We start from the raw sequence: 27,756 nt of genomic DNA on the forward strand, positions 1-27,756 counted from the left end.
AACAGGACCAAAATGAGCATTAAGAAATTGATCTAACAATCTTGCGATAAGGTAAATTATTGCATTGATTCTTGAATCTTCAAACAAGCTAAGTAAAGCATGAAAGAACCAAATTAAAATTTTAAAACAATTAAGGCCTTGCAAGCTTCGAAGCAAAAGCTCCTACTGAACTCGATGCTCAAGTTATAAAATCTATTTAAGGTTAAATACTTAAATTACAGGGTCACTGTTTAAAGAGTATAATATAACTGCAGCACTCTTAATTATGAGAAAAATCATTAATCTAATAATACTAAATAACTGAAAATCCAAAGGATTATTGCAAAGTTAATCATGTACAAAATTAAATATTACTTAATTAGAAAAAAAAACTAAAAAAGTAGTCCAAACAGACTTGCTGCACTCTCAACCTCTTCGAAATATCCCTTGCCTTTTCTCTCCTGAGAAAAAATAAGTTTTTAAGTATAAATTAGTTAATCAACATATTTTCATATATGGAGAAGATCATGGTGGAAAAAGAAAAAATCACCTCTGCAAATGTTCGCCTTTTATTCATAAGTTTGGTCCTTGATTTATCAATAATTGACTTTGTCTGAAAGATAGAATCATGAAATGATAAAGTAACAAAAAATAAATATATGTAAATGAAAAGATGAGTTTAATAGTTATTTTTACTGATATGAGGTAAAAAAGAAGTTTGGCTACTATACCTGTTCTCGCTCTTTCTTTATTTGACTTCTTGTTAATAGTTCAGGATCTTTCCCTCGAGTACCAGGGAGATATACCTTTGCTTCAATCTGTTAGAAATGAAGTAAATTATTAGTAAATTCAAAAATTAAATTTATCCAAGAAAAACAAAATTTATTTTGCTAACCTTTTCTTCGATAGGTTCATATAGACATGGAGTTTCTTCCTCTTCATAATAGGGTACAAATGCAAATAATTCTTGAATGACTTCGTTTTCCTAATATAACAACGATAAAAAAAATCAAATACTTGATAATAAATAAGAGTTATTTATTAATTATGTAGTGATTTTTTAAAAGCTAACCATCAAATAATATGAAAATTCTTCTTCTCCCACAAAATTCTTGAGGAAATTGAACTATTCATAAAAGAGAAAAAAGTGTTAGAAATAAATCAAAATCAAGAACAAACTAGGACCAAGTAAACAATGAATAAATATTGTTTAATATACCTGTGTAATTGAAGTCCATGATGTTAGAATTAATTTTTGTCCATCAAATATTTCACAATATTTTGGACGTTTATCTTCCTTAAAGTACATTAAGACGTCCCAGTCGGTTCTAGCAGCATTGTTGAACATTTGTTTCAGAGGAGGTGCAGTTTTAGCTTCCATTGAAGTACTCTCTAGTTGCTTCAAAATCATGTTTTTAATGTATTTTCTTAATCCATCATAAGACTCTGATAATAATTCTTCAGTTTTAACAAAAAATCTGTCAACTTTATCACGCTCAAATATCAAAGCTAATGCTTCACCAGCAGCAACGCAAGTTGCATCTTCTTTGAGTAATGTCAAGAACCGAGAAATTACCCTGCATCAAGAATCATTAATTAAAGCAAAGTTAAATTATGACAATTAAGATTGTATTGAGGATTTAATTTTCATGTATCGAAGAAGTAGGAGTATTTATGGGCGAGGTCGGGTTTAATTAGATTTAAACCCGGTCCTAGAAAAGCATCAGGTCTATTTTGGCCTGACTCGACTCGAAAACAATTCGAAATAAATCGGATTAACTAGATAAATCCGATGTAAAATTAGTATACACAAATTTATAATTTCTATATACTAAAGTAATAAAATTTTACTTTTAAAAATTAAATTTAATAAATGTTATATTATATTTATACAAAATAAATTATTTTAAAGTAAAAATAATACCATATAATATAAAAAATATTAATTGAAATATAAAAGTATAATATGACATTACTAATTTTACTTTAAAATATATATTTTTATTATAAAAAATAACTTTGGGGTGGAAGTGGATCAAGTGACCCAAAGCATAATCTGAATCTAGTCCTAAAATAACTACAGATAAAAATAATAAAAATAGCTAAGTCTTTAACATCCTTACAAAGAAGTTTACAACTTTACATAGAAATTCGATCATATATTGTCACATTATAAAAAATATTAACTTTTAAATTTATCCAATCATGTATTATCATATTTGAAAAAATTAATTTTTATATTTTCAATGCATCAAAATTGAAACTCTTATACAAAATAGAAAATTAATGGACTTACCCTTGCCAGCGACCGGAGATGATTTCCAACCTATATACTCTTGTAAGTAAAAACATCCAAGCATAAATTAATGTTGATAGAGTAGTAGCAGAGACTTGGTTTTTAAGTGCCTGAAAAAATAAAAAGAAAGAAAAGAAAAGCTTCTAAGTAATAATAAATATATACAAAACAGATCATACTTCAATTAATAAAAATTTAACTAAAGATTTTTGAGTAAATTAAAGTACGTACACCAACCTTGGATTTAGGACAAATATATTCCCAAATCACTTGCATGGCTTCTTGAATTTCCACTGAATTGCTTGCACAGAAAGATGTGACTATGGCCAAACACTCTACAAGAGCAATAAAGCCACATGGTTCCAAAAGCTGCATAGAGATTAAGATTTTATTAAATTTCAAACATCTTTTCATATATTATATTTATTGGTTTATTTATTTATCGATTTTTTCCTGAAATAAAATAAAAAAGTTATTATTTTCCTAAACACAATTTTTGAACTTTAATTTTCCAAATACGATTTTTTTAGAGCAAATTCGACGGCGAACTCCACTCAAATTTTTAAAAATTCATGTTTTTAATCCATATCATCGTCTCCAAAATAGTATCTAGATCTCCAAACAGTACATAGGAGTACACAAAAATATACAGAAAACAAGCATAACTTTTCCAAGAATTTTTTTAATTATAAATTTAAAAAACAAGCCATATTTAACAATGGCACCAATTATCACCGTCTCCAAAAATACACAGGTACATCGGAATAAGCCATATTTAACAAGGATTTTTTTAATTAAAAATTAAAAAAAAACTATTTTCCAAAAATAAAATATGACTTATTCCTATATATTTTTGTGTACTATCATGTACTTTGGAGACGATGACAATGGTTACCATTGTTAACTTTTCAAACAATATGATATATTTGAAGTGAAGTTCGCCGGGATAAGACCAACTTTATAATTTTTATAGAGTTCAGGTGCGGCGAACTTGCCCAAATGCCAAAAAAAAATCGTATTTAGGGAGTTAAAGTTAAAAAATCATGTTTGAGGAAATAATTATTTTTTATTTTATTTTAGTAAACAAATATTTATTTATTAATATTAACAACTTAAAAAACATTATGAAATTGTATCTTAAAATACCTTGTCAGGAACTCGAAGCAGTTTAGTAACTTGAGAAATTGTGTATCTGTATACTTCGTCTGCATTCTCAGTCTCACAAACTGATATTGCCATTAACCCTGAACTCATTTTTCATATAAATTAAAACATCAAATTAGGTTATAGTTATTGAGTAAGAAAAATAAAAGTCAATAAGCCTATTAAATATTATTATGATTGAGAAAAAGAGTTTAAGACGAACCAAGAGCTTGAGAAGCCAATTGTTTCTCTTTAGTCAAACCTTTTTTAAGGCAATTTAACATTTGCTCCAAGTAAGTGATGAAGCTGTAAAAAAAAGCACTCATTAATAATTCAAATCTATTTAGGAAAATTGAACAAGAATTAATAGTATATAGCCTTACTAGTTTTCCAAAATACTGTCTTCAAATCCTTCGAGAAAGATCTTAATAAAAGCCGATAATCCTTCCTCTCTAACACAAGCTCTTCAATAATAAAAGAAAACAAAAATGTATAATAATAAATATAAAAAATAAACGTATCATATAAAATATTTTTTTTTAATAAAAAAGGAAAAGAAGAAAAAGCCATACTTTTTATTTTCTAATTTTTCTAATTTTCGCACGAAACTTGAGTGAATTAATGTTGGACAACGAAATCTAACAAGCTTAAGCGGTGGTACCACACGATCTTCCTCATCATCGATTTCATGGAATCTTTCTTTGCCTGTAAAATAACATTCCAATCAAGAATTAAACTAAAGTAATAACTCACACATTAACGTCAAGGAACGATACCTAAAAATCTAGAATTGGAGAAAAAAAACAAAAAACTCACAAATTAATAAAAGGATAAAATTCTGTAGAATTAGACCAAAACTGAGGTGATATAAATTATAATTACCTTTCTTTCCCTGTCCAATTTTTTTCGCAGCTTTCCTCATCTGCACACTATCTCTCTTGATCCCCACCATCTCCACTTGAATGAAGGCAAACGACACAAATTGATTGAAGTTGAAGATTTTTAATGCGACTTGTGTGTAACAACAATCGCTTTCTTCACACTCTGGACAATAAGACGTTGAAAACTTTCTTCTTCGAACGTCGCCGATGTAGCGCTGAGTAGGACGGCAATGGAAGTTTTCTTGCAACACTGAAGATGCGAGGTTGAAGAAGATTTTCAGAATTTGAAAACAGGGCGGACATATATATAGAGATAATAAATTTAAAAATCACTGCCTGAATCTTTTATTTATTTAAGATAAGATAAGATAAATAAATTAAAAATTCAAGCAGTGAGTTTTAGATTTTAAACAGAACAAAAAGATACGATATGATAAACACAGATTTTAGGTGAAATTAAAAATTTTGAAGTGATTTAATATTTTCACAATCTCCATTGAGTTGTTTTATCTATATTATCTATACCAACCTCAAGTCTATGTCATTCTTGTCGTTCAACCAAAACCCATGTAAGATCTTCCTCTCAAAATCCTCCCCTTTAAACCGAACATCCTCCTCTTCCCCATCTCCAAAACCGTTTTCTTCACCATTATATCACTCATTCCCATCTCCTACTCCATCTTGTAAGCAAGCATGCTCTCCTCAAACTGTGAATCACACCGAAATCCCTAACAGTCACAACAGTTGACATCCCTTGCCTTCTCGTGCACAACCTGCCAACCTCATCAGTGAACTTCCTAATTCCGCCCCTAATTATGGCATCCACATTTAACCCCGAGACCTCATTAGCATGCCTAGTGTCTAGTGAGCAATTCACACAGCTCCAACCACAATCTATGCCTAGTCTTCCCCTTAATCGAGAAAAACGTGCCATCATTCAAAACCGAAGCCAACCTTTCAGCAGCCTCCTGCCACAACAAGCAAGAATTCACCAAAAACTCAATAAAATCCTCAATATGAGAAGGATCATACTTCAAGTACCTACGATAAACCCGAAGAGAAGTCTCTATGGGCACACCCTCTGACTCACGAAAACCAAATAGGGTTCCCAGATCCTATCATGCTGAGTGACCGGCAAAGCGCAAAGAGCTCGATCGAAGGTTCTCCTGGTTCTTGTTAGCTCAATTAGGTATCGCCACCATAGCTTGAGGCTGAAAGGGTTTCGGAGAATCTCTTCCTCGTACAGAAGGTCGTCTTGGGAAGGGTACAGGTCCTGAGAAATTGACGATGATGAAGGCATCACGGTGGACGAGTTTTCGGAAACGGAAGCTTATCAATCTAACAACAGCAGCAGCAGAAGAAGAGTGATGAGAAGATGTAGACTAGTAACGACTGTGCACTCAGTGAAAAAAATAAAAAATTGCATAGTTTTTATTAAAATGAGTTTTACCATATATAATTTTAAGACTTAATGTAATCCATCAGTGTTTAAGATTAACACAATTTTAAGCCTTAATATACCATATCAAAATAATTTTGTTAACTAAGATTAACAAAGTTTTCAAAACAATTTTAACAAGGTCAACACAAAAATTAACATGCTTTAACAAAGATTAATAAAGTTTTCAACCCAATTTTAACAAGTTCAGCAGAATAACAAGAATTAATCAACCAAGAACGAGTCAGTAACAGAGTTAAAATTGATTTTCAAGCAGTGAGCATAGCTAATCAACCAAGAACAAGCAAGGATGAACAGTGAATCGGTATCAATTTATCATCAAGCAGTAAGCCAGTAACAAATATAATCAACTAAGAACAAGCAAGAACAAGCCAGCAACAGAGTTAAAATTTATTATCAAGCAGTGAGCAAAGCCAATCAACCAAGAACAAAGCACTAAACAATTCTAGTGCATCCTGGCGTTACCTTCGGCGAGGGCAGGGAGTAGAGATTTGAGGGAGATCGACGGACGACAGGAAGCTGGCAACGAACACTGGCGAGCCGGCGACGAACACGATGGGGAGGACCTTCGAGAACAACGAACCAGGAGGATTGGGGAACGACCACCACGAACCAGGCGGCGGCGGTGAGATGAACGGCGGCGCTATGGAGGCTAGGGTTTTCAAGGAAGAGCTGAGATGGAACTATGGAGGCTAGTGGTTTAGTTTTTGGGTTTGAATTCAGAATCCCTTTTGATGAAATAGCAAAACGGCGTCGTTTAAAGGAACCGGTCGGTTTTCAGAACCATCATCAACAGTGACAACTCCACCGAGAGTGTGCAAGAATGCTAAGCACTGGGGAAGCTAAGACCGAAAACAACAAGGGTAAAATGGGTACACCATATTGTTTCATGATGAGATTAAATTAAAAGATTTTATTTCAATTAATTTAAGACTTCTTTTTTGCGACTGACTAATTCTGCAAATTAATTTTATTATGGAGCCACAGTTTCTGACGGCGTTATGAAAAGGAAGAGAGCTTTACATAAGTATAGTATCAGTGCACACAGAAAACAGACCGAACGAGTTGTCCTGGCCAAATCGGACCGAGCGAGAAGTGGGCTGCATGCGGACCGTCCGAGTTGTGGAAGAGTTGTCCACGCGTCGCACGCCTATGGCTCCCCAGGACGGTGCCCCCTTTAACCCCACAAGTCGCGTTCCAATCTTCATTTTTCCCTTCCTTTCCCGCCCAAAGAGTTGCATGCCATCTTCTTCCTCCTTGAAACCCTGAAAGTTTGGTGCTTCTCATCTGTGGGCTCTTTCAAAAATTTTGAAAATGTCAAAAAGATCATAAACCAGAAAGATTGATCGTCCGAAACTTCACATTGTAAAATATCTCAACTATTGATTATGTAAGTTTATTTGTTAATTTTTTTTATATTTCATAGTTTTGATTATTATTTTTGAAATTTAGTTAAGTTTATTGTTGTTTGAACTTGAACTGAGAATCAGTTTATAATTGTATTGATAGAAATTTAGAAATAAATGTTAAAAAAAAAGTGTGAATGTAGTTGATTCTTACTTAAAATGGTTTATAATATAATAGGTTATAAATAAAACAGACGTTTTTAAAAATTTTTGGAGTAATATTAGAAGTTATAATTAAGTAGTTATAGTTAATTGTAGAAATTAAGAATATATATTTAAATAATAGTTAGAAATATATATCTATGTTTAATTTGCGTTATTCTTGTGGCTGAATTTTTGGTAAATATAATAGATTAGAGATAAAAAAAAATAGTTTTTTAGAATTTTTTGTAACAATAGTAGAAATTATAGTTAATTAGTTAACTATTATAATTAATTTTAAAAATTTAGGAATACATATTTAAATGATATTTAGATAAGTGTGTTTAAGTATAATTAATTCTTGTTTACAATTTTATTCCAATATAATAGATCAGTATTAAAAATTACTTGTTTATAAATTTTTGTAATAATATTATAAATTAGAGTTAAGTCTTATAATTAATTTTAACAATTTAAGATTATATGTTTAAATAATAGTCCAGAATATGTGTGCTTAAATGTAATTAAGGAAGTGTGTGGAGAATTTTTTTCAATATAATATATTAGTAATAAAAATGACTTGTTTTTAAGTTTATGTAATATTTTTAGTAATAATAATTAATTAGTTAACTTTTATAATTTCGTTTTATAATTTTTTTGGATTAAATTTTTTGGAATAATGTTGACAGAAATATGTTATTATTTTATGGGAGGTTTTAGTATTATTAGTAAAATTATATGTTTTAATAAGATATTTTTACATTATATAAGATAGTTGTGTAATCACAATTTACGGATGTTGACATGTGATTACCTTGTCCCTCCGGATCGGTAGAATGAGAGAGTAGAGGAGCATTTACGATCTACTGGTTTTTACCATGTCGCCTAAATTGGAGTTGTTCAATGTCAGAAAGCACTAGTAAACGCTTTAGTGGAAAGGTGGCACCCCGACACACATACCTTTCACCTCTGCGGCCAGAAGCTTCGAAGGTGGCGGATCTGACAAGGATGGCGCCGGCGACACGAGCGGCAACTGTGCGTGGCGGCTGGACGGGTCGCGGTCCTCCCTTCCTCGCGGATATCTCCCCTATGCCTGTGGCTCTGCTTGACGGCGACGGACTCAGAGGCGGCGGCGGCAGACACGAAGGCAGGGCTTCTCCTTCCTTGCGTATGCCCTATGCTCTCTGACGATAGCATGGCGACCCAACAGCGGCGGCGGCGCGACGGCTCCTCTCCCTGCACCGGCGATGATGGCGATTCGAGATGAGGACGACGAAGACAGCAAGACGCAACGCAGCTTCTCTCTCTCTCCTTCCAGTCGCGGCCTCTTTCTCTCTTTCTCAATGACTCGACGGCGACGGCGGCTCCCAGTCCCGCCGGCACCGCTCCCTTCCTTTCCCCCTCATCCTCTCAGCTCTCCCTTCCTCTCGTACCCCCCTTCTTCTTTCTTTTCCTTTCTTTTTTTCCTTTCTCTCTGAAACTTTCTTTCCTTCATTCTTTTCTTTCTTTCTTTCTTTCTTTTTTTTTTTGCTTCCTACTGCTGCTTCATATATGTTGTTAGAAAGGGAAAACAAAGGCGGCTAGGGTTAGTTTAGGGGGCTTAGGGTTAATTTGGTTAAAATTAGGGTTTTATTTGAGAATTTAGAGTTAAGGTAAAATTCATATGAGTAATATAACAATTTTATAAATTTAAGAGTAATAGGATAATTGAAAACCTGTTTTATCCTAACACTAATATTTTAAAAAAATACTATTTAATTATCAATTTACAAATTATTCTCAAATAAATAATTCTAATTCGATAACTATAAATAATCTAATTAACTTTCTTTATTCATTAAAATTAAAGTATTAATTTCTAAAATCACAATTATTTAAATCAAATCATGTAAATTCTTATTATTTAAATTAAAATTTTTTATTTCAATTAATTTAAGACTTCTTTTTGCGAGTGATTAATTTAGCAAATTAATTTTATTATGAAGCCAGAGTTTGTGACAGCGTTATGAAAAGGAGGAGAGCTTTACATGAGTATGGTGTCAGTGCACACAGAAAACGGATCGAACGAATTGTCCTGGTCAAATCGGACCGTGCGAGAAGTGGGCTGCACGCGGACTGTCCAAGTTGTGAAAGAGTTGTCCACGCGTCGCACGCCCATGGCTCCCCAGGACGGTGCCCCCTTTAACCCCACAAGTCGCGTTCCAATCCTCACTTTTCCCTTCCTTTCCCACCCAACGAGTTGCATGCCATCTTCTTCCTCCCTGAAATCCTAAAAGTTTAGTGCTTCTCATCTGTGGACTCTTTCAAAAAATTTGAAAATATCAAAGAGATCACAAACCAGAAAGATTGATCGTCCGAAATTTCACATTGTAAAATATTTCAACTATTCTAATTATGTAAGTTTATTTGTTAATTTTTTTTATATTTCATAGTTCTGATTATTATTTTTGAAATTTAGTTAAGTTTATTGTTGTTAGAACTTGAACTGAGAATCAGTTTATAATTGTATTGATAGAAATTTAGAAATAAATGTTAAAAAAAATGTGAATGTAGTTGATTCTTGCTTAAAATGGTTTATAATATAATAGGTTATAAATAACACAGACGTTTTTAAAATTTTTTGGAGTAATATTAGATGTTATAATTAAGTAGTTATAGTTAATTGTAGAAATTTAGGAAGATATGTTTAAATAATAGTTAGAAATATATATGTATGTTTAATTTGCGTTATTCTTGTGGCTGAATTTTTGGTAAATATAATGGATTAGAAATAAAAAAAATAGTTTTTTAGAATTTTTTGTAATAATAGTAGAAATTATAGTTAATTAGTTAACTATTATAATTAATTTTAAAAATTTAGGAATACATATTTAAATGATACTTAGATAAGTGTGTTTAAGTATAATTAATTCTTGTTTACAATTTTGTTCCAATATAATAGATCATTATTAAAAATTACTTGTTTATAAATTTTTGTAATAATATTATAAATTAGAGTTAAGTCTTATAATTAATTTTAACAATTTAGGATTATGTGTTTAAATAATAGTCCGGAATATGTGTGCTTAATTGTAATTAAGGAAGTGTTGTGGAGAATTTTTTTCAATATAATAGATTAGTAATAAAAATGACTTGTTTTTAATTTTGTGTAATAATTTTAGTAGTAATAATTAATTAGTTAACTGTTATATTTCGTTCTATAATTTTTTTGGATTAATTTTTTTGGAATAATGTTGACAGAAATTTGTTATTTTAGGGGAGGCTTTAGTATTATCAGTAAAATTATATGTTTTAATAAGATATTTTTACATTATGTATGATAGTTGTGTAATAAAAAACGTGATTTTGCTATGCGTGTGCAGGGTTTACGGATGTTGACATGTGATCACCCTATCCCTCTGGATCGGTACAATGAGAGGGCGGAAGAGCATTTACGATCTACTGGTTCTTACCATGTCGCCTATATTGGAGTTGTTCAATGCCAGAAAGCACTAGTAAACGCTTTAGTGGAAAGGTAGCACCCGGACACACATACCTTTCACCTTCCGGTTGGTGAATGTGCCGTGACACTGGAAGACGTGGGTATGATCTTCGGTCTTCCGACCGATGTTCTTCCAGTGACAGGAATGACTTTGAGTAGTTTTGAAGCCTTACAGGTGGAGTGTCTGCACCAATTTGTGGTCGCACCGTTAAAGTTGGAGTGTCGAGGAAGCGGCATAAAATTTACGTGGCTACGGAATTTAAAAGAACGGTTACGGTTGATTGATGAAAACAGTATGCAAGTGTACGTTAAGTGCCACGTCATGTTGTTGATCGGTACGATCTTGTTTGGAGACAAGTCTGGGACATCTGTCCATTAGAAGTATCTGCCTATTCTCAGTGATTTTGCTAGTATTAGACAGTACAGTTGGGATCAGCATGCCTAGCACACCTGTACAAGAGTTTATGCAGGGCATCACATTTTGACTGTAAGGAAATTGATGTTCCGTTAACACTTCTTCTGTGTTGGGCATGGATGCGCCTACCGTATCTAGCGCCGGTTCCTAGGGAACCCCGCAGACCGCAGTTTTCTGCTTGCAAATAGGTAATATTATCTTACATTTACCTGGTATATTCATATTTAGAATCCAATTGTGTTAATGAGATGCGTTATATTAGGTGGCGTAACTGGGAGCGTGGAGACCGAATCTATAGATATCTTAAGCTTGCTCATTTTAGGAAGGCCTTGGATGATCTTCAGGAAGGCCATGTGTGTTTGCATTAACGTTGTATTTGGGTCAGGTCTAATGATTTAGTTATTTGGATTTTAATTATTTGTTTGCTTTATTGTTACCAGTTTTTGTGGGTTGCATATTCTGTTGATCGTGTTGATCCGGACATAATTTCCGCAAATATCTACATGCACTTAGTGATTTGGAGTGCAACGGTGCCGTTGGTATCTTTTGAGTGTATTGAATGGCATGCTACCGACAGGTTTAGACGACAGTTCGGTTTCGTTCAGGGAGTTCCTCATCAGGAACGAAGTTTATCTTAAACTTGACTAAATAAACTATTTTACAAATGCTAAACGAGTACCTGCACTCATATAATCTGAAAAATTCGGAGCATGCATGCCTTCCAAATCCAAAACTCGCATGAAATATGGCTCCTCAAATGGCACTTCGTTCGCGAGTGCATTTTCAACGTCTTTCACATTCGGAGCCACACTGCCGTCACCTTGATCTTCATCTCCGTCTGGACCAACAACTTCGTAATTACTTTCGAACTCTTTCTCACTGTCACTATTGTAGTCCTTCCGTAAAATATTTCGGTCGGCCTCAGATTGTTCGAATTCAATGTACAACTCGATGAACGAGATTTAAGCACGACTTTCAATATACATTGAAAACATCTCCTGCATGCTTGCTTCGTCCGTTATATATTTCGTCTGAAATTGAACGAATCCACCAAATACTGGTACAGGATATCTGTATAAAATACATGATATTTTTCTTGACATCTCCGAATCAATCTTCTCACAAATCACACCTTTAAACTCTTCAAATGAAATTGTGAACGGAATAACAACATCCAACGGATCTTTACAAACAAATTTTACTCCTTCAGGCGTCTGCAATAAAATATGACCAAAATAATACACTTTCAAAAGAACTCTATCATCCATTCTTCTCACTCAATTAAATAAACACAAATACTTCACTATCAATTTTTTTCCTATTCAAGCCAACCAGCTCAACACCAGACCATGAGGAAGAAGAAGAGAAGTCAAAGAAGATGAAGAATGTTAGATCTGGTCGGCGGATTAAGATCTACACACCTTCGCAAGTGTATATTTACACACACAAATCGGACCAAGCGACTTCTGTAACCTAATTCAAATAAACTATATAATAATAAAAACGGACCATCCGATTTTCTTTATTGAAAATAAAAAAATCTTTCTCCACAACTCGGACCCAGCGAGTTGCTCATCCTAAATCCAAAAATTCGTTAACAAAGAAAACGGACCATGCGATTTCCTTAAAGTAATATAAAAAAAAATTTGTACATGTACAAGTCGCATGGTCCGATATCCCTTATGTTATTTGCATATCTTCACTCCATGTAAAACGGACCCTCCGATTTGCTCAAAGAAATCTAAAAAAAGAAATTGTTTGGTCCGATTTCTTATCACCAATTCTGAGCAAAAAAGTTGTCCCACATCTTGGTCTAACTCCTCCTCATCCCATAACCCGGCACAACACACCCAACTCTTCCATAACCAAAAAAGTTAGCCGATTAATTTAGGAATTTATTGTATATTGTATTATTGTGTGGGAAATTCTCTGGTATGGATCACATGAAACATCCATACATATGGATCCGTTATGGCAGTTAGCATGTTGCGACGCGTAACTTTCTTCCTCTGCGGTATATGGAGAACTGTGCTCGTAAAAGACTGGTAGCACAGGTTGTAGCAGGTCATAGCAGATGGTTAGCAGAGTGTGTTGACGGTATATATTAAAAAGATTAATGTACGTGTGTGATTATGATTTTTTGGAAAGTGGGTTGAAATTGTTTGGCCTTGTAATTGTTTGGACTTCTTTAAGGTTCATGAGTTTTTTGGTTTCTTATAATAGTCTCAAGAAAAGGAAATGGAGTTGAAGGAAAAAAAAAGCATTTTGAGAATCTTTATTTTTATTCTAAATAAATGTATATTATAATTAATTATATAAAGTTGAATGATTTTTTCATTTCGGTCTGAGTGTGAGTGGTATTTTCCAGGATGTTAAAGAAAATTTAATGCTATAATTAAGTTTTAATTTTTAAGAAATCTTTAATGATTTAACAGTAAGGTGTATAAGTACTGATGCATTCTAATCTCTATTTATTGGTCTTTATTATGACCACTTATAGTTGGTTTCTTCTCTTGTTCAATTACTATTTATTAGATGGTATAGAAAAACTTCATCACTGAAGGAAAGGAAGGTTGAGCAAGGGTGTTCTGGTTTGTTTGGCGTGGGAAATAGGCAATATCCTAGGCATTGACACGAAAGTTTCCTTTTCTTTAGTTGACATTGTGTTGGTGAGTGGGAGTTATTTAATAGTGAATGGATAATTTTTTTGTCATTATTCTAAGGATTTTCAGCTTCCATCCAGCCTTTCAATGCACCTGTTGCCTCCCCCACATGGTTTACTCATTTTGAAATAAAAAAACAACTATGCTTTACCTTTTTAGGCTTCGATTATGAGAACATTACATTGTTCATCAGCTTCCAATCCTTTTTTTTTTGGTATTAAAACGGGGTTATTGTCCAAAAAAAAAAGAAACTAAGTACAAACTACTCAGGGTAAAGAAGTTTCCCTTCTATCATTAGCTAGGAGTTGGATAAGCTCTTTAGGAGGCGAATCCCAAAAGTAAAATCCTTGATTTAGATCGATATTCTTTCGAGCTAAGCAATTAGCACATCTATTACCTTCTCGGTAGATATTAACAAAATAGACATTCCAATCTCTCTGTTTCCATCTTTGTATGCTTCTAACTAAGGAATTTGGGTGCTTGTCTAACTTCTTTTGGCTATTCAAAATAGATATAATAGCCTGAGAGTCACACTCCAAAATGAGCTTCCTTATCCCCATAGTCCATGCCATCTTTAGACCTTGATCAATCCCCCATAACTCTCTGTCTTGAAAGCCGTGCAAGAGCCTATGTGGTATGAAAAATTTCCCAATCCATCTTTCATTCTCATCTCTTAGAATATTAATTTAAGACTTCTTGTTTGCGACTGATTAATTTCGGGTGTGTTTGGCAATTATGTTGGAGAGGATAAAAGTGCGTTGAAATTCTTTGAACGCTGCTTCTTGATGTTTGACAACCTTTTTCCCTCTAAACACAGAAGTGATTTTGCAATCTACAAGCGTCTTTACTGGAAGCAAAAAAATTGTTGCTTCTGCGTTCACTTCAACGTGCGTTAGCCTTTGATGATGTTATTGGTTTTTTGCAAAAGAATTTTCATATTTGTTTCAAGTCATTTCAAATATTTTAATTTTTTTTTTCAATTTTTATAACTTTTTTTATATTTTAATTTTTTATTAAATTTGTTATTGTAATTCTATTCTAATATAAATTATTGATCTTATTAAAAATGACAAAATAAATAAAAAACTGACCATACATAATAATGAAATCATAAGTAATAAAATTTTACAGTCCAAAATAATACTAAATAAAAGAATACTGAGAATACTAAAAAATTATAGAATATTTTTTATTTGACATTATAAAATTTATTATTGTAATTCTTGTTCACTGTTTATTATTCTAATTTGTTATAATATGTATTATTGTTCCTATTAAAAACGATAAATTAAATAAAAAATTAATCATAAATAATAATAAAAACATAGTAAAAAGTTAAAAACCAAAACAGTAAACAAAATAACTTATATCTTAATATATATTATTTCCATATTTATTTTTATATTTCTTACTATATTTATCTTACTAAATAATCTTATTTATATATTATTATATTTAATATTTAGTTTAGAATATTTAATGCATATTTCATTTAAATGTATATTTAATGTATTTAAATGTATATTTAATGTAATTAAATGTTTGTTGTCTACATCAGTCCATCTAATAAAACTGAAAATTTAGAATAATATTCTATATTAAAAAAGAACATTATAATTTAATATTATATTTTTTTAGTAATTAACTAATTATCTATCTAGAAGTAATTTTGACTAATATTATCCAAACAATTTCATTTTATCAAAATCAATTTTAGTATAGAATTGCCAAATATAAATCATGTTGGCACAAAATCACTTCTATCTAAAATCAATTTTACAAAATCACTTTCATTCAAACTCCACCTTAACCAACTCTAATCCAAACACACACTTCGCAAATTAATTTTATTATGGAGCCACAGTTTGTGATGGCGTTATGAAAAGGAGGAGAGCTTTACATGGGTATGGTGTCAGTGTACACAGAAAACGGACCGAACGAGTTGTCCTGGCCAAATCGGACCGTGCGAGAAATGGATTGCACGCGGACCGACGAGTTGTGGAAGAGTTGTCCACGCGTCGCACGCTCATGGCTTCCCAAGACGATGCCCCCTTTAACCCCACAAGTCGCGTTCCAATCCTCACTTTTCCCTTCCTTTCCCACCCAACGAGTTGCATGCCATATTCTTCCTCCCTAAAACCTGAAAGTTTGGTGCTTCTCATCCGTGGGCTCTTTCAAAAAATTTGAAATGTCAAAGAGATCACAAACTAGAAAGATTGATCGTCCGGAACTTCAAATTATAAAATATCTCAACTATTCTGATTATGTAAGTTTATTTGTTAATTTTTTTTATATTTCATAGTTCTGATTATTATTTTTGAAATTTAGTTAAGTTTATTGTTGTTAGAACTTGAACTGAGAATCAGTTTATAATTGTATTGATAGAAATTTAGAAATAAATGTTAAAAAAAGTGTGAATGTAGTTAATTCTTGTTTAAAATGGTTTATAATATTATAGGTTATAAATAAAACAGACGTTTTTAAAAATTTTTGGAGTAATATTAGAAATTATAATTAAGTAGTTATAGTTAATTGTAGAAATTTAGGAATATATGTTTAAATAATAGCTAGAAATATATATGTATGTTTAATTTGCGTTATTCTTGTGGCTGAATTTTTGGTAAATATAGTGGATTATAAATAAAAAAATAATTTTTTAGAATTTTTTGTAATAATAGTAAAAATTATAGTTAATTAGTTAACTATTATAATTAATTTTAAAAATTTAGGAATACATATTTAAATGATATTTAGATAAGTGTGTTTAAGTATAATTAATTATTGTTTACAATTTTGTTAAAATATAATAGATCAGTATTAAAAATTACTTGTTTATAAATTTTTGTAATAATATTATAAATTAGAGTTAAGTCTTATAATTAATTTTAACAATTTAGAATTATATGTTTAAATAATAATCCGGAATATGTGTGCTTAAATGTAATTAAGGAAGTGTTGTGAAGAATTTTTTTCAATATAATAGATTAGTAATAAAAATGACTTGTTTTTAATTTTGTGTAATAATTTTAGTAATAATAATTAATTAGTTAACTGTTATAATTTCGTTCTATAATTTTTTTGGATTAATTTTTTTAGAATAATGTTGACAGAAATATGTTATTTTAGGGAAGGTTTTAGTATTATCAGTAAAATTATATGTTTTAATAAGATATTTTTACATTACGTATGATAGTTGTGTAATCACAATCGTAATTTTGCTATGTGTGTGCAGGATTTACAGATGTTGACATGTGATCACCATGTCCCTCCGGATCGATATAATGAGAGGGCGCAGGAGCATTTACATTTACTTGTTTTTACCATGTCGGCCATATTGGAAGTGTTCAATGCCAGAAAGCACTGGTAAACGCTTTGGTGGAAAGGTGGCACCCGGACACACATACCTTTCACCTCTGCGGCCAGAAGTTTCGAAGGTAGCGAATTTGACAAGGATGGCGCTGGCGACACGAGCGGCAACTGTGCGTGGCGGCTGGACGGGTCGCGGTCCTCCCTTCCTCGCGGATATCTCCCCTCTGCCCGTGGCTCTGCTTGACGGAGACGGACTCAGAGGCAGCGGCGGCGGACATGAAGGCAGGGCTTCTCCTTCCTCGCGTATGCCCTCTACTCTCTGACGATAGCACGACGACCCCACAGCGGCGGCGGCACAGCATGGCGACCCAACAGCGGCGGCGGCGCGACGGCTCCTCTCCCTGCACCGGCGATGATGGCGATTCGAGATGAGGACGACGGAGACAGCAAGACGCAAGGCAGCTTCTCTCTCTCTCCTTCCAGTTGCAGCCTTTTTCTCTCTTTCTCAATGACTCGACGGCGACGGCGGCTCCCAGTCCTGCCAACGCCGCTCCCTTCCTTTCCTCCTCATCCTCTCAGCTCTCCCTTCCTCTCGTGCCCCCCCTTCTTCTTTCTTTCCCTTTCTTTTTTTTCCTTTTCTCTCTGAAGCTTTCTTTCCTTCATTCTTTTCTTTCTTTTTTTTTTTGCTTCTTACTGCTGCTGCGTATATGTTGTTAGAACGGGGAAACAAGGGCGGCTAGGGTTAGTTTAGGGGGCTTAGATAATCTCCAGTAGGGAACTCATCCCAGTCTCTATTTATAACCCACCTGTCATAAAAAGTAACTCCACATCAGCTTTTGTTTCATAAACAGTAAATAGGAACTCAAAGCATCTCTCTCTTCTCTATTAGGAGGAACTAACTTTAGTCTCTGGTCCCACTTAATTAATTTATTAAAATACTTGAAATTAATGTAATTAATTTTTTTCAATAATATAATTTAAATATTTAAATTTAAAAAAATTCACTAATAAAAGATATTAATATTAAATAAATTCATATATAACAATAATACACAATATATCATTCGGGGTTACACTAATTTGTAAAATTATTTAATACAAAAAAATATAATTAAGTTCTATAATTGACGAACGGAAACTTGGAAGAAGATGAAGAAGAATAGTAAAAAGTGTGAGAATAGAAGTGTATCTAACTGGTATATGTAGAGTAACAAAATATTAATTTATTAATAATAAAAGTAACATAATAACGACTAATTTCTAACGACTAATTTTATAACGGCTAGTTTTATAACGACTAATTTAATATAATAATATAAATAATATTTAATATTAATTATGACATAAATAATTATTATAAATTATTAATTAAATAAAAATTAATTATTTAATTTAATAAACAACTTGTCATTGGCAAGTTATTATTGGTCATTCCTAAATTCTCATTCAGAATGACTCATTTTTCGTGAAAAATATGTAAATTTTTTTTCACTTTTCTTTTAACAGTTAAAAATTTTTAATCATTTATTTTAATATAATTATTTAATATAATTAATTAAACTTTATACAATTATTTATTTAAATAATAACTTGCCAAATCGTTACTGCCAGTCCCTATTTAGAGGAACTTTGTTCCATCGGTCCTTGTACAAGAATCCATTCCATTTTGCTCCAACGGTGAGGAATTCATTTGTGTCAGAAAAAGTTAGCAAGGCACTCACTATTGGAGTTGCTCTTAGGGTTAATTTGGTTAAAATTAGGGTTTTATTTGAGAATTTAGAGTTAAGGTAAAATTCATATGAATAATATAATAATTTTATAAATTTAAGAATAATAGAATAATTGAAAACATGTTTTATCCTAACACTAATATTTAAAAAAATACTATTTAATTATTAATTTACAAATTATTCCCAAATAAATAATTCTAATTCGATAACTATAAATAATCTAATTAATTTTCTTTATTCATAAAAATTAAAATATTAATTTCTAAAATCACAATTATTTAAATCAAATCATGTAAATTCTTATTATTTTACGAATTCTAAACTTTATAATTTAAATATGAAAATTATCCAAAAATTATAAAATTAGATAAAATTTTTAATTTAATTATCAAAACTTGATTTAGTTAATTTTAATAAAATAATTTTTTATATTAAAATATTTAACGAATAAATAAATTAAAATTAGTTCACAATAAATTTTTTCGAAAATTTTGAGTCTTACAAAAGAACATTTTTAATCTCTACTTGGGAATAAAAGTTTGCAATCTTGGAGATTATCTATGTTGAGAATTTATTTATTTATTTTTTTTTTTTGTCTCAGATTGTGCAATGTTATTATTGTGTATTGTGCAATGTTAGCTATTGTTAATAATCTCCTAAGGTGCATTAGAAACAAAAAATGATTCAAGAAAAAATCTGATAATGCAGGAAACAAGTGCTGCTAAACTGTCGGAAAGCAAGCTGTGTGAGAACTTGAATAAACTGCAGGTCAAATATTTTGGTTTAACACAAAAAAAATGCAGAACACAAAGAGAAGCATGTTCGTCATTTTTCAATGTTAAAACTACAGAAATACAAGACACAACAAAGTCAATTTCGTCTGCAAATCAAGTGCTCCGAATAGCAGAACAAGATAAACGAAATTCATAAAAGACACTGAATATTGGGAAAACTTAAGTTTGTTCTATAGTGTTGTATATTCTCTTTAAAATTGTAATCCTTCCTTGGCACACATTTTTATTAGTTTTGGGTTGTTATTCAGTGCTCAAGTATTAACAAACAAATATACATGTAAATAAGCCAAGCTTATTAAAAAGAAAAGGAAAGACATGCATATCCCTTACTTTCCTTGCTTGTGGGAAATTTTGTTAGTAGCATTTCACAATAATAATATAGGTCACTAGAATTGATAAGATCCTTTGAAAGTTTGAAGTAATACAGAAGATGGGTCAGGAGAGGAGATCCGAACTCAGAATAGGTGATTCTCATTATCAAGTCAACATCCAAATGCGTCGGATTGTCCAACCATTATTGTTGATGAGAACAGAAAAAAAAAGAGCATTAAGAAACTGTTCATGTAAATGGAGAAAGAGTGGAGAAACTTGATCTAACAATCTTTCGAATAAGGTAAATTATTGCATTGATTCTTGAATCTTCAAACAGGCTAGTAAACATGAAAGAATCAAATTAAAATTTTAAAACAATTAAAGCCTACGTCGAGCAAAAGCTCCTACTGAACTCGTTGCTCGAATTATAAAATCTATAAAGGTTAAATACTCGATTACAGGATCACTGTTTAAGAGTATAATATAACTGCAGCGCTCTTAATTATGAGAAAAATGAAACATTATCACGTATAACACAACAAAACTATTCACAAACAAAAGGGAGCATATTAGGAGAATCGGTTCAGTGATTGCGGAAGCCCCCCACTCTACCGACACTATTCTATTCTTTATGCGAAGAACAAAAAACCATCTTGTGTGGAAATCCTTGGGAGTATATGAAATTTTCAATTCTAAATAGTAAAATTAAAATGTAGTTCAAACTTCAGTTACTTCCATTTCAGTTTTCACTGTGCTAAATTGGCGGCGTTTCACTGTGACAACAAACTAAATTAACTCAGGAGACTGAGAAAATTAATCGGCAAGAGAAAAAGTATAATAGATAAACCAAGTATGTGACTGAAGATACTAGAGAGGTTAACTATAAGTACATAATCATGATACTATTAACCCTAATTAACATCGTTCACTAATCTAAACCTAAAGAGAGAGCATAACAAGAATTAAAAAGCTAATAATAAGCAAGATATTGGAATTGGGTAAGAATCCTATCGAATACTAAATGGAACCCTAATTATCCGAAAACAATTGCTTCTCCCATTTCCATGTTAAACTTCCCGTGTTACCAAGCAAATTCACTCGTCATCATCATCCTCCTACAACAGCAAAGAACAAAAACATAATTAATACCAACAAATCAAACATGTAAAAGCGATAAAATTAAAGTACAAAAAGCAATCAGCATATATATTGATTCCACCTCATCCTCATCCTCATCATTTACTTCAGACTTTGACTTGTCAGATTCATCTTCCTCAGAAGCACCCTTACTCTCCTGAATACATAAAAACCAATAAAAAACAAGGATTATTAATTAGAATTGTGACTTCTAAAAAGTATGTAGTTACCTGTTTTTTGTTGTAGGCTTGCATACTCCTTTCATACTCCTCTTTCTTTTTCTCTGCCTTAGCTTGGTAGGGAGCTTTATCCTAAACCACAAAGTAATAAACAAATTAGGACCATAAAATATAAGAAAACAATTACAAAAATAACAGAAAAAACCAATCACCAATCATAGAATAGCATCGAAAAAAGAAATTCAGAATTTAAGTACTCACAGCATCAGACATTGATTTCCACCTGTCACCACCAGCCTTGCCAACCTAATTGATTTGAAGCAGCAACGTCAAAAACAATTTAAAATTCAAACTAAAAAATAATTTGAAAACTCTTTCAAAAATTTTTAAAACAAGTACTGAACAGAATTCCACGTAAATAAACACTCACAACTGCAACGGATTTGTTGCTTGGGTGCTCCTTCTTGTACTGTTCTCTGAACTCAGACCTGCAAAACAAAAACAAATCGATCTCAGCCACAAACAGTTAAATCTCTAACAAAAGCGAAGTAGCTAAACAATTTGAAAAACATACATGAAAACGAAGAAAGCGCTTGGAGGCCTCTTCGGCTTGTTAGGATCCTTAGCTTTCTTAGCCTGCTTCCTTCCGGTTCCAGCGCCCTTGCGCTTCAACCTAAAACCACACGCGACCGAGAAAATCACAAAAAATTTTCAAAAATCTATGCCGAAACAGCAAACTTCATACCACTTGAAATCAGATCTGAAAACAGAAGTTTCAGTATCGCAAAATCCAATTTCGTAAACCTAGCATATCAAGGAGTGAAAACCAACTGAACAAATCCTTATTCCAAAAAAAAAACTCACCGGTTATCAGCAGCTTTCGCGTCGGCTTTAACCTTCGGCATAGCAAATCGTGAAGACTCGAAATCGAACGAAGAACGAGCTGCGAAATCGCAGACTCAGTCCGAGTCAGAGCCGCAAGGGTTTCCGAGTCACTACTAAACGAAAAAAAAGAACAAATAAATAATAATAATAATAATAATAATAATAATAATAATAATAAACGAAGGCTGTCAAATAATTATAGAGAGCGAAAACGAAAGCAAAAGGGAAAGACTGGAAGGAGAAAACACTAACGTGATTTCGTGAGAGAGTGCGTAGCGTTGTGTTGCGTTGTGAGAAAGAAGGGTTTGGGCGCGAGAATAAGAAGCCTGAGAGGGTAGGGGCAACGAAGAGAAAACGCTAACACAAAATTTTGGAATCGCGGAACATAAAATAAAATTGAAGTTTTGGGTTTACGCGGGATCTCTGAGATCTTCTGCCACGTCATCGATCCCCGTTATGCGAAATCATTGGCTCCCGATCCGCTTGTGCTTCCTCTGTGTGTGTGTTTTGGGCGGACGCCGAATCCATTTGGGAGAAAATAGCACTATTGCGTTGTGCTTTGAATGTTTGTGACGCGTGCTGTTAGGCGAGGGAAATTACCAGTTTGGGGTTTTTGGGGTTTGAGAATTTACCAAGTTGCCACGGGATAATGAGCAACGCGCCCACGCGAAGTTGACGTGTAGATATTCTGCGCCTTCCAAGGTCATGTTCGTAAATTCACCTTACAGATATTTCATAGCCTTTTGTTAGGCTTATTAGAATTTAGAGTTGTAGAGTTAAAAAGGTCAAAGGTCAACGATTGTTGTTGCTGGATTTTTATTGGGCCTATTTTGAAGTTTTTTGAAAAAGATAACGAAACTAGGCCCAAGTGACAGAAAAGTTTAACAAAAAGAAGCATAAACAAAAATTAAAACAAAAACACATAAGAAGAAAGGACCGAAGTGAAAGAGCGGAAGCGTTTTTGTGATTGGAATCGAAGACGAAGATGATGGAAGCGGAAGCAAGTGAAGAACGACGAAGGTCGATAGCAGCACCTTTCATATTCTTCATCATTTTCGCTTTTCATTTCGGATCAAATTGGATCGAACGCCACAAAAAGGTTCTTCTCTCCATTTACGCTAATAATAATGCTTTCGGAGAAATAATTCTCGATTGGAATTTTTTGACGTTTAGCGATGATATATCTCATGCATAGTCCAGCTGAATAAAGTCTCGTGCATGCTCTGTTCTGTTGTAAATTAAATAGGAAGAAGCATAACTTAATATTATTGATATTGTTATGTTTATAATTCTAGAGGTTATATGTCTCTAAGAATATATGAACTTAAATTTATAAGTTGTCAATCATGTGCATTGTTGTTATGAAAATATTGTGCTGATTTGGATTATCTTTTAATGGGAACAACTACAATTGAGCTAAGCTCAATTCTATCTAACATGATTTTGAACTTTTCATGAGACATAGTGGACACTATTTTCGAATGCTTATCAGTTATCATTATTTTCTGTTGGTAAGATATGTTGATTGCAACATTCAATTCCTTTGTTCGTATGCTTTTGCTGCAGAGTCGATCCGAGCAAGAAAAAGAGAACCAGATGCGAGCACAAATAAAACAACTTCTGAGGGAAGCAAGTACACTGTCACAGTAAGTAACTCATGCATTGGCCACTGTCTCCTCTATTGAAAGGAATTGATCATTGATAGAATTGAAATTATATATGTGGTATTTTATATTTGTTGTTTCTTGCATTGAAACATTTTTATTTGGCGCTTTAGGACTCAAGTTTGAGTTGCTCAGCCATTCAGACTTGCTATTATATGATTGAAAGTGGAACTTTATTTATACTTGGTTTCTTTTCTTATGTGCTTGCTTAGTTTATGGCCATTGGAAGTGGAAGGGTAAATCTATCGTTTTGCCAGTATGTTCTCTGTGCCCTATGTCATAGATATTTTGGCTTTAAAAGTGCATGTTATAATAAGAATATTGAAACAAAAATATTGAAGTGGACAAGGGCCAATATGATAGAGAAGTGTCTATATCATTGGCAACTGCCATAGATATTTCATAGCAACATCAGAAATTCATTGATTTAAATCTAATATAAGCTTAATTTCATATGTGTGCTTTTGTGATAGAATGTGTACATGAACCCATTGTTTGTCCTCTCAGGCCAGCCACCTTTGCACAGGCAGCAAAACTCAGAAGACAAGCAGCTGCTAAAGAGAGAGAACTTGCAAAGTGTGAGTTATATCTTGCTGCAATTCATTTTTGATGTTGTATTTTATGCAGATGTAGATTGACACAATGAAGAGCTATAATGTTAAATCTTTGAACTTCTACATTGAAATAAAGAAAATTATAGTTCTAAATATGTTCTTGAATTTTGGAAGCAATAAGTAGTAACTGAAAATGAGAAGGCTGTAATTATTCAAGTTGTTCAATTTAAACAATATGTTGCTGAAAAATTGAAACAGGGTCATCTAAATAAATATACACTTTTTCATATATAAAATAAAAGGTATGATTTTAAACTCATTAAATGTGTGCTCTTTTGTATTAACAGTATTTTTTATAATAGATGCTAAGGAGTTAAAGATAATTTTTATATCCTTTCCATTTTTATATCAACTTCTTTTTTTCTGTTGTTTCATATCCTTTTGCTGGATTTTCTGTGTTTTGGGAGGATTTTCTTTGCACTTCATGATGTATGATGTATGTCGCATAGCACAACAGAAGAAAGGGAACAATAAGAATTTTTTGAGTGATTGTGAAAGGAATGCAGGACAGTATAAAAAAGTGGTAAACAAAACTCTAGTTCCAGAATCCCATTTTCAAATTCTAATATTGAAGTACTTTACAATTCTTAGATAAACCACAGCCTGATTGTCGAGCAATCAAGTTATTGTAAAATCCCTACTAATCCCAACAATTGAAATATCAAACAATTGTCCCCCCCCTGTAAAATACCTAAAAGTGTCCAATTAATGATATATTCTCAGTAATGTTGTAGTCACATAATCAGTTATGCATAAAATGTGTGGAAATTCTTGTGCATGTATATTGTAAAACTGCCGTAGGTGTTTTCTACTTCATAAATCTAGCATTTATCATCATTTTTCATTTCAACATCCTTACATATTATTTTGGTGGATAGTTTCTTGTTCATGTAGATTGAAAGATTATAATTTATTTTAAATTAATCTGCAGGTCAAAATGTACAGAACAAGGATAATGCATTGTACTCAAAAGTTCTGCTCATCGCCCGGGTATTTACAAATACAATATTTGTTTTGTAGTTTGTTTATTTTATTTCTGTATGCTGATAAAGTGCTATCTGGATATGCTGTGTAGGTTTTAACATATTTCGTTTTGCTTATCTGGTTTTGGAGTGTTCCTGTGGCTACCATATCTCAACAACTTGTGCAACCATTTGGTAAATGCAATTACAATTATTGCTTCAAATTTTTTAGGTTATAATACGGCATTATTGCCCTTTTTTTTTGTTTAAAAAAAAGGAATAAGACCTAAAAGGTTTATTAGCTTTTTTCATGTGGAAAAAATCAAATTTGGCTTTCTTATTTTTCTTGGATTTCTAACATTCTTTCCGAAGGATGTCGTAGCTGATAACTTTCCTACCTCATCTTTTATTAATAGCAAAAGTACATAACACTAAGGTTTTGTTTTGTGTTCTGAACTTTTTTCAGGAAGATTATTATCTTGGAGGACTGGTGGGTTTCAAAATGGCAATGTTATTGTAAGTAATTGCGAGTATCTTTCCTTACATGCATATTTCTTCAAATGAAGTGATATTTTAAGGCAATGCAAAGGAGAAAATTGATATCAGCTTTATACTTTGCATTTGCATGGGTTATGGTACTTCAAAATCCAAATAATTTTGGTACACATTTTGCAGTAATTTTTTACTTTTGGGGTATGTTTGATTAAAAGGTTAAAGTGTGGGAGATTTAACTTTACAATTTACCTATTTACATGGCGTATGATACACAATGCAATCACGTTGTCTACACTATGCATTCTACTAGCAGTTGGTTTCTAAATGTAATTGCCAACTTTCTTTTTAAATATCGTTGCAGATTGGGATTATACCTTGGCTAATAGTATCTACCAGGGTTAGCAAAGTTATTTGTAGACTCGTCTATTTTAAATAGATTTTTGCGATCTTCAACTACAATGCTGGAAAATCACAAGCTCCCTTGACTAGTATCATGGATCTGAAAATGAAAAGAATGAAAAGTTAATAGATTTGTACACCATGACTGGGCTCCCTTTTTCTTTTCTTTTTTTCCAACATTGGATGGTCAGTTGTAAGCAAAGTTATCAAACTCTAAGACTAGACTTGTAAATTCTTTAGTTTCCAAATTCGGTTTATGAGTTTATAGGTTGATTTTTATGATTTCCACTAGTTTAGAAACTTTATTTTGATAACCTTGGCTGTAAGTATTCCATTACTTTTGCTTTTGAGCAGAGGCCACTGAGTAAGATCCATTCTGCATTTGCTTGTTATATGATAGCCATTACCTTGCTGGGTTCTTTTTGTTTCTTGTTGTATCTTAGACCTTATCAAGGAATTTTATCATTTGATTCATCTTGAATTGCAAAAGCTTCAGTGGCATTCTGTTCTGTTCACTCCAGCCGGGTTAGCAATCATTTTACGCAGTTACAAGATGTGTTAAGATGCTGTTATCATATAGAACAGTTTAAATATACTTTTTCACCAACAGGTTCAGCAATGTCCTTTTGATGCTTAGAGTTTCTTAGAATTTAGCTAATATCTTCAGTGCAGTGTTTGGCTCATATCCCTATGATAAAGTGTTCTTTTGAAGGACTGACTAGTAGATACTTGACAAGGTGATTGCTATGAGCTTTAAAAGTGTTTGCCTAACTTATTAAAATGGGTTAAAAATTAATATTTAATTTACCACTTGACAATTGACATCATATAATTAGACCAGTTTCAATCTATGTGCATATGATAATCTCTCGGATGTATTTCATATCACTAAACTAAACACTAAATTCAGGTGTGTAACTGAAGTACTAGTTTAACAAGAATATATATATTGTTTATTTTGAATGCTCATTGATTTCTTGGTCAAGAAACTCAAATGTTTTCCTTACATGATAGCTTCTATTACCATTTAATCATATCTGATTCTACGGATATCCACGAAGAAAGAAAATATCAAATAGATATAAGATATGCGAACTTACGAATTTTAGTTTTTTATAAGATATGGGAATACAATATGTATATTTGGAAAGAAAATATCAAATAGATATAAGATATGCGAATATACGAATTTTAGTTTTTTATAAGATATAGGAATATAATATGTATATAAAATATAAGATATGGAGACATTATAATTTATAAAAGTGTTTGTGCTTTTTAAACTAATAGAATAGTAAATATTCTAGTTAAGTTTTTTAAAAGGATAATTCAAGAATTTGGGACAAATATCTTGATGGAATCAGGAAAGGATTCAATCTTGGAGTTGGATAGAATGTTTCTTATTAGAAATA

The 27,756-nt window shown here is 32.2% G+C and overlaps 3 protein-coding genes across 10 annotated transcripts; 1 reads left to right on the forward strand and 2 right to left on the reverse strand.

Moving 5' to 3' along the window:
* Positions 1-30: 30 nt before the first annotated feature.
* LOC107475909 (uncharacterized) lies at positions 31-6,631 on the reverse strand. 7 transcript variants are annotated; one of them, XM_052256083.1, is made up of 16 exons: positions 6,224-6,631; positions 5,345-5,637; positions 4,829-5,267; positions 4,301-4,549; positions 3,991-4,123; positions 3,802-3,882; positions 3,642-3,724; positions 3,422-3,519; positions 2,507-2,644; positions 2,276-2,385; positions 1,199-1,556; positions 1,052-1,105; positions 875-964; positions 711-797; positions 530-592; positions 31-440 (listed from the first exon to the last, which is right to left on the reverse strand). In XM_052256083.1, the coding sequence occupies exons 4-16, from the start codon at positions 4,368-4,370 to the stop codon at positions 372-374; spliced, it is 1,434 nt and encodes a 477-aa protein (XP_052112043.1). In that variant the 5' UTR covers positions 4,371-4,549; positions 4,829-5,267; positions 5,345-5,637; positions 6,224-6,631; the 3' UTR covers positions 31-371. The 7 variants fall into 7 exon arrangements, with proteins under 7 accessions (XP_052112043.1, XP_052112042.1, XP_052112041.1 ...); XM_052256082.1 differs by having other exon boundaries at positions 4,829-5,264; positions 5,341-5,637; XM_052256081.1 differs by having other exon boundaries at positions 5,341-5,637.
* Positions 6,632-20,822: 14,191 nt separating this feature from the next.
* Positions 20,823-22,629, reverse strand: LOC127743979 (HMG1/2-like protein). Of its 2 annotated transcripts, none has more exons than XM_052256247.1 (8): positions 22,463-22,629; positions 22,190-22,320; positions 21,900-21,998; positions 21,756-21,813; positions 21,587-21,631; positions 21,377-21,457; positions 21,229-21,303; positions 20,823-21,124 (listed from the first exon to the last, which is right to left on the reverse strand). In XM_052256247.1, the coding sequence occupies exons 2-8, from the start codon at positions 22,228-22,230 to the stop codon at positions 21,104-21,106; spliced, it is 420 nt and encodes a 139-aa protein (XP_052112207.1). In that variant the 5' UTR covers positions 22,231-22,320; positions 22,463-22,629; the 3' UTR covers positions 20,823-21,103. The 2 variants fall into 2 exon arrangements, with proteins under 2 accessions (XP_052112207.1, XP_052112208.1); XM_052256248.1 differs by having other exon boundaries at positions 22,190-22,323; positions 22,463-22,610.
* Positions 22,630-23,136: 507 nt separating this feature from the next.
* Positions 23,137-26,859, forward strand: LOC127743936 (protein GET1). Its single transcript, XM_052256177.1, has 7 exons — positions 23,137-23,309; positions 23,777-23,856; positions 24,382-24,452; positions 25,420-25,478; positions 25,564-25,645; positions 25,917-25,966; positions 26,307-26,859. The coding sequence occupies exons 1-7, from the start codon at positions 23,196-23,198 to the stop codon at positions 26,379-26,381; spliced, it is 531 nt and encodes a 176-aa protein (XP_052112137.1). The 5' UTR covers positions 23,137-23,195; the 3' UTR covers positions 26,382-26,859.
* Positions 26,860-27,756: the final 897 nt, after the last annotated feature.

This window comes from Arachis duranensis, unplaced genomic scaffold, assembly GCF_000817695.3.
Source record: "Arachis duranensis cultivar V14167 unplaced genomic scaffold, aradu.V14167.gnm2.J7QH unplaced_Scaffold_165934, whole genome shotgun sequence".
Classification (NCBI taxonomy): Eukaryota; Viridiplantae; Streptophyta; class Magnoliopsida; order Fabales; family Fabaceae; genus Arachis; species Arachis duranensis.